This window comes from Cynocephalus volans, chromosome 9 (genome assembly GCF_027409185.1).
Source record: "Cynocephalus volans isolate mCynVol1 chromosome 9, mCynVol1.pri, whole genome shotgun sequence".
NCBI classification, from domain to species: domain Eukaryota; kingdom Metazoa; phylum Chordata; class Mammalia; order Dermoptera; family Cynocephalidae; genus Cynocephalus; species Cynocephalus volans.
In genome coordinates this window covers 41,518,523-41,525,387 of record NC_084468.1, presented here as the reverse complement: position 1 = coordinate 41,525,387, position 6,865 = coordinate 41,518,523, and the positions used below count along the sequence as shown (strand labels likewise).

At 36.5% G+C, this 6,865-nt stretch overlaps 1 protein-coding gene across 1 annotated transcript; it reads left to right on the top strand.

The window, feature by feature from the left end:
* Positions 1–6,318: 6,318 nt before the first annotated feature.
* Positions 6,319–6,560, top strand: LOC134385604 (cytochrome c oxidase subunit 7B2, mitochondrial). The gene is given in 2 exon segments (XM_063107315.1): positions 6,319–6,361; positions 6,364–6,560. Coding segments are annotated over 2 exon segments (240 nt in total).
* The last annotated feature ends 305 nt before the right edge of the window (positions 6,561–6,865 follow it).

Here is a 6,865-nt window from a genome sequence, read left to right as displayed (position 1 = left end):
CTTGTTTGAAAATACTGATTCTTAGGCTATTCCCTGGATATTCTGTTGCAAACATTTGACATGGAGCCCAGGAATCCACATTTTGTAATAAAGACTCCAGATGACTCTTAGCATCAGGCAGGTTTGGGAAAAACCAAATTAGTTCAACTTTTCTATTTTATGGAGAGAAAGCAGTTGTTCAGATAGATTAAGTGATTGGTCTAAGTTGTTCTCCTGCACAACATTTTAAATAATGGGTTTAGTTCATGAAAAAATATTGAAGGGCAACCTTTTTGCATCCCATGGTAGGGAATGTGAGAATGTATTATCTTAGAACTTAATTGCCTTGTGTATTGAATAGAACAATGTCATTCATTGTGGGAGAAGTGATAGGAGACACATACAGAATACAATATTGTTTCTCAACTGGGGATGATTTTGCACCCTAGGTGACATTTGGCAATATCTGGAGACATTCATATGTCAAAACTGGTGGATGGTACTACTGGTATTTAGTGGTAGAGGCAGGGATGATACTAAACATCTCACAATGCATGGGATTACAGGATACCCTTCTCCCCTCACCAGAATAATCACTTGGACCAAAATGTCAGTTGTGGTCCAATTGGGACCCCCTGATACACACTTAATGCCTTCTTGAGCATCATCTCTGTCAGATATTTAAGAGTAATATTTGGGCATATTTGAGAAGTTGGACACTGTTTCCTATTTTCTTCTGGAAATTAGACAGAAAGACTTATATCAAAGCTAAGTGGGTCATTTGTTAGTCCAAATGGGCTATACTTAGACTGGATGAAATTGATTTTTCTTTTTTTTCCTTTGGGATCATACAGTTAATCTTTTCAGAATCTCTCCCCCTTCTACTCAGGTATCTAAACCTGCCTAATCCTGGAGCACCTCAATTGTGTATGCTTTCACCTTTCTGTATTCTGTGCCTAGATCACCAAACTGATTCCCTAGGGTTAGCTACAAGTTGCAGTGTTAGTGTCTGCTGATTGTGAACAGAAATTGGGACAGAGGTTTTGGCTGAAATCTTCACCTAGCAGCCAAATTAATCTAATACTCTATTTACTTAGAGTAACTTATTTGTTTTCCTGGTATTTCTCAATTCTGTCTACTTCTTTCTGTCCGTGTTATCAGTACTTACTTCAGATCCTCGTCATGTTTTTCATGAACAATTGCAATAAATGCTTAACTAACATCTGAACTTTTTTTTGCCATTTTTGCCATGTCCCCACCTATTCTTCATCTAACAATTATACTTGTGGTGTGCTTTTTCCCACAGACTTTTCCCTGCCCCAACTTCCTGATTAAGCCAATCAGCAGCTTCTCCCCACCTATAGGAGTGTTTCTCAAACTTATGTGTGAAATCTTTTTAAAGGGAGAGACAAATTATTTTATGTCATTCATACCATCTTTAATTATTATAAAATCAACTACATATATGTAAACATGAAACCAAATTAATCCTCTTCATGTTTAAATCCTACTATAAATATAAAACTAAACATATTTTCAAATAAAAAATGAACCCAACTATACAAAGAAAATTCAAATTTGACATATTAATTCAATATGGCAGTTAATATTGTCTGGAAAGTCTAATGCAGCTTGCAGTAGCCATACTTTTTTCATTTTTACATGTCAGTGCTATATAGTAAGCCATGGTATGATTTAATTCTTCTAATTCTCTTCTCTATTTTGTCCCTGGCATGAACATATTATTTAAATATAAAAGCTGTATCCACTTTTTTGTCTTTACATTAACCTAGGACAAATCACTGTTACATAGCAGTGCAACCAAAGTGCTTGAACAAAGATAAACAGAGGCACTAGAAATTGAAAAGCTGCATCATCCAGGAATCATATTTTTTTCTTAATGTTTGTTATGTAATTATGAAAGAAAAAAACCACGGAATTAAAAATCCTCATTGTTAACTCACAGCCTTTGCTGGATGAGAACTGTTTTCTCCATAATGGGAGACACTGACCTGTAGAATTGGGTATAAATGTAGAGCAAGGCATATAAAGTCCTCAATGTGCTGTCCTTTCTTCATCTTTCCAGGCTTAGCTGTGGTGTTTGCTGCTTCAGCACTTGCCTGGTGTTACTGAGCTCCCCAGCTTGTCCTGTCGCCATACTACTTCAGGCCTCTGCGTTCACACTTTTGCTTCTTTGTCTATTTATTTTTCCTCCAGATTTTTATTTATATCATCTTTTCCAAAACTATTCCTAGAATCCCAAGTTGAAATATCTCCCTCCTCTGTGGACTAAAAACACCCTGTGCTTATTTCTGGGATATCTCCTTCCTTAGAACAATGACTGTTCATTGCCTCACTATACCATAAGCTTCTGGACAATAGGGAATGTATTGCTGGCACCTACCCCAGGCCTGGACAGATAGTAGTCACTAGGCAAATACATGTGAAACTGCAGTGAACCATTGTCAATGAATGGGCCATCTCTAGTAACCACATTAGTTTTTTTGTTTGTTTCCCAATATTTAGAGTTGAATATACTTTAAGAAAACATGTTATATTTGTAATTACATTGGATTTAGAATCAGAGGACCTGTACTCACATCCTGTCCTGTCCACACTATTTTGCAGACATGTCTGGCACACATGTCTGGCGTATAGGAATATACTCAATAAATGTCAGTTTCCTTCCTACGTTATTGCTTTACTTCTTTTTATGGCCTTTAGTCATTTGAAATTATTATTGTTATCAGTGAAGCTTCAAATCTATATACTTCCCTATTGCAGTTGGACTGAGGTCCTAGTTATTTTTTTCTGAACTGAGCTTCAGTGTTACTGTGTAAAATAGATAATGTGATCAATCTTTCCTTTTCATCCTCATAGGATACTTGACTCCCTTTAACTATTTATATTTATTCGGAACAACTCATATTTCTTTTATTTTATTGCCACAGGCATGAGGGGACCATTACTTTGTTCTTATTACCTAGAGAAATCGGTTTTCTTCCATCTCTTTGTAGTTTGTTTTAATCAGAAAGCATCTACTTTGAGAAGCATTTACTTTACCTGTATTGTCTTACTGAATTCCCCTTTTATATGTTTTCATGTGAACATGAAAACATATTGCATTAGCTCTTTTATAAACAGGCTTAAGACTCACCAATAACACAAAAGTTATTGTAGAAATATGTCATGTGGAATTAAGCAATATAGAAAATTACTCAGTGGGTTCTTAGCTTTTATATTTGTTTTATAAACAAAGATAGATACAAAGTAGATCTGAAGGCAGTTAAGACACGTAGCTGGTGTTGACAAGGAAAGACAAGGAATGAAAAGACTGAGGTTTGTTTATTATAGGATAAAATGCCAACTACAAACTACAGAAGGAGTTCCTAAAGATAAATTCTTAATAATGGACACTTATTGATACAAAAATTCAGGCTAGATGGAAAAAGAAAAGCTTCACAGATATGGGGATTGCTAAAGGATGAACTAAGCTGCTAAGGGATGTGAAAAATGTCACTAGAGACAAAGTAACTGAGTTTCAACTTAACATCATGAGGATAGGAATGATGAAATCAATTTGTCATAAAGCAGCAGGCATGAGTCGATGACCCACTAGAGATCCCTGTTATCACTAATTATTCTCTGGTTATTTGGCTTCCTAAAGACTGAAGGCAATGTGTGGTACAGGTGCTTTTGTGTTGCATTAAGGCTGCACCTGTTACACCCTGACCCATTTCACCTTCAGCCTACTCTCTGAATTCAGTTCATATTAAGACTTTGGGGCCTTTTGGTGGAGAGATTCACGACTAACATAAAACAGCTTCAAGTATTAGGAACTTCAGAAGAAATTAATTTGCCTCTGCATTTGGCCTGTTTGTCACAATCATGAAGAATACCACTTACCATATGGTAGGAAGTAAAAGAGAACCTTAGAGTCTTGTTTATTAAGTTGGGAATGAAATTGTTTGAGTTGGCAAATCTCAATGAACACTTATAAGTTTACAAGTAGTGACCTCAGGATCTTTTATATTCATGTTGCCTGCATTTGGGCCACAGTTAACATATGTCATTGCTAAAGAATGAGCACGGTTTGACAGTTTGCACAAAAAAAAGAGAAACTGACAGAATTCTTCTATGTGTTTCTGCTTCTTGATTTCTTATAAAACTTATCTGTTTAAGAAACACAATTATTAGGTCTATTACAAAATGCACATGTGAATTCATTAATTTTTCTTACTGTTCTTAGTGTTCATTTTAGCTTCTCATGAGGATACCAATACTCATTTAGACTTCAGATTAGTTTAAAAAGTTCTTTCTATACTTTTGTGTCAGCTACTTTATATGTAAAGTTATATCTCTTGCTCTTGGAGAACTTGAAGTCTGTTGGAGGAGAATGTAAAGATAATTTCTTAAGAGAATGACATGGAGGTAGGAGTAAATATTTATGAAATACATATCTGATTGAGGAATGTTATCCAAAATATACAAAGAACTCTTAAAATTCAACAGTAAGCAAACAACCTGACTAATAAACAGGCAAAAGATCTGAAACAGACACCTCATCAAAGAGGATATACAGATCACGTATAAGCATATGAAAATGCTCAACATCATATGTCATTAGGGAATTGAAATCAAACAACCTGTGTACCCATTAGAATGGCCCAAATCCATAATACTAACAACGCCAAATACTAGCAAGGATGTGGAGCGACAAGAATTCCTCTCATTCGTTGCTGGTGGGAATGCAAAGTTGTACGGCTGTTTGGAAGGCAGTTAGGCAGTTCCTTTCAAAACTAAACATATTGTTATGGTATGATCCAGCAGTAGTGCTCTTTGATATTTACCTGAGTTAGCTGAAAGCTTATGTTTAGACAAAAACCTGCACACAAATGTTTATAGCAGCTTTATTCATAATTGCCCAAACTTGGAAACAACCAAGATGTTCTTCAGTAAGAGAATGGACAAATAAATTGTGGTACATTCAGACAATGAAATATTATTCAGTGCTAGAAAGAAATGAGCTATCAAGCCATGAAAGGACATGTAGGAAACTCAAATGTGTATTACTAAGTGAGAGCAACCGATTTGAAAAGGTTACATACTATATGATTCCAAAGAGCAAAACTATGAGGACAGTAAAAGGATCAGTGGATGCCAGGAGTTAGCAGACAAGGAGGGATGAATAGGCAGAGCATAGAGAACCCTTAGGGCAGTGAACATATTCTGTATGCTACTATAATGGTGGATATGTGCCATTATACATTAGGCAAAACCCATCGAATGTACAACACTAAGACTCAACTCTAATGTAAACTGTGGGCTTCGGGTGATAACAATGTGCCAATGTGGGTTCATTGATTGTAACAAATATACCACTCTGGTGGGGATGTTGATAGCTGAGGAGGCTGTGGGTGTGTGAAGTCAGAGGGTACATGGGAATTCTCTGTACTTTCTTGCTCAATTTTGCTGTGAACCTAAAGCTTCTCTGAAAAATAAAGTCTACTAAAAATAAAAGATAATGTCTCATGTTAATTGCTGTGAAAGACAGATTATAAAATGTGTGGTAGCCCAGAGAAGAGGGGGTCTATCCAGCCTAGTGAGGTTTGGAAAAGATATCACAGATATCTTTTAGGTGACTTTTAGGTGGGATTTCAAAGGCAAGTAGAATTTTGCCTGTAGAAAGGTGAAGGCAAGTATTGCAGACAGAGAAGGAGAAGGGAAGAGAAGGACAGGGTTAAGCAGGAGGGAAAAACGAAACAGGAGGAGGGGGAGGAGGCATGACATACTCTGTGGGTCTCTTATATTTCTGAGTGGAACCCAGAGTTTATAGTAGACATAAAGCAGGTTGGTAGACTAGTGGGACAAGTTGGGAATAATTTTAAATAGCAATTTAAGCAAAGCTAATAAGTTTGGAGTCTATGTACAGCGCAAGCACTGGATGTTTGTGATGAGTAAAAAAGCTAACACTTATTGTGTGCTTACTTTGTTGTTGTTTTTGTTCTAGATTATCACATGTAATCCCCATGACACTCCCAGGAGATGGCCATTATTATCTCAGTTTTCTGTTGAGGAAACTGATTCTGAGAGAGGTTAAATCACTGTTACAGCTTCATATACCTATCAGTGGCAGAACTGAGATTCAAATTCAGACATCATGATATAAAAACTTACATGCCTGACCACTACTCCAAGGAGTATTGTAGGTGAAACATTCAAAGAGGGGGCAATTGAATGCAAACCAGGTATCACTGCCCATTTTTTGTTTTTCCAGGTCTCTTTACAACAAAATAGACCTGCGGCTGCAATCAACTGCAATCCTATCACACCTTCGTGATGCTTCCCTTGGCCAGCAATGCACTAAGTCGTCTCAAGATTCGAAGATTCAGCAAAGCATGACAAGACAGAGCCATGTAAAACACTCCCCAGATTTTCATGATAAATACGGCAATGCTGTGCTAACCAGTGGAACCACTTTCTGTGTTGTTGCCTGGTTGTTTACAATCACACAGATCAGAATAGTATGTAACCCATCCCCTGTTGGCCGAGTTACCCCCGAAGAGTGGAAAGATCAGTAACCATCACAGTTGCTGTAATACAGAATGATTTCAAAACCATTTTGTCATGTAAGCACTCTACTGCTATTAAAATATAGCATAATTAAATAAATGTTTGAAATCTTAAAGAAAAATGTCATTGCAAATAGTCATTACAGTGCCTGGAAGTAATGCAGCAGCAATGGGTATAGATTACAGGAGACAGTGAATAACAAATATTTGACAATAGTATTAATAAAGCTTGTGTCCTTCTGGCTCAATGATTCATACTAAGTATCCTTCAGCGGATATACATGCATATGTACCTTACAAATTAATTTATCTGT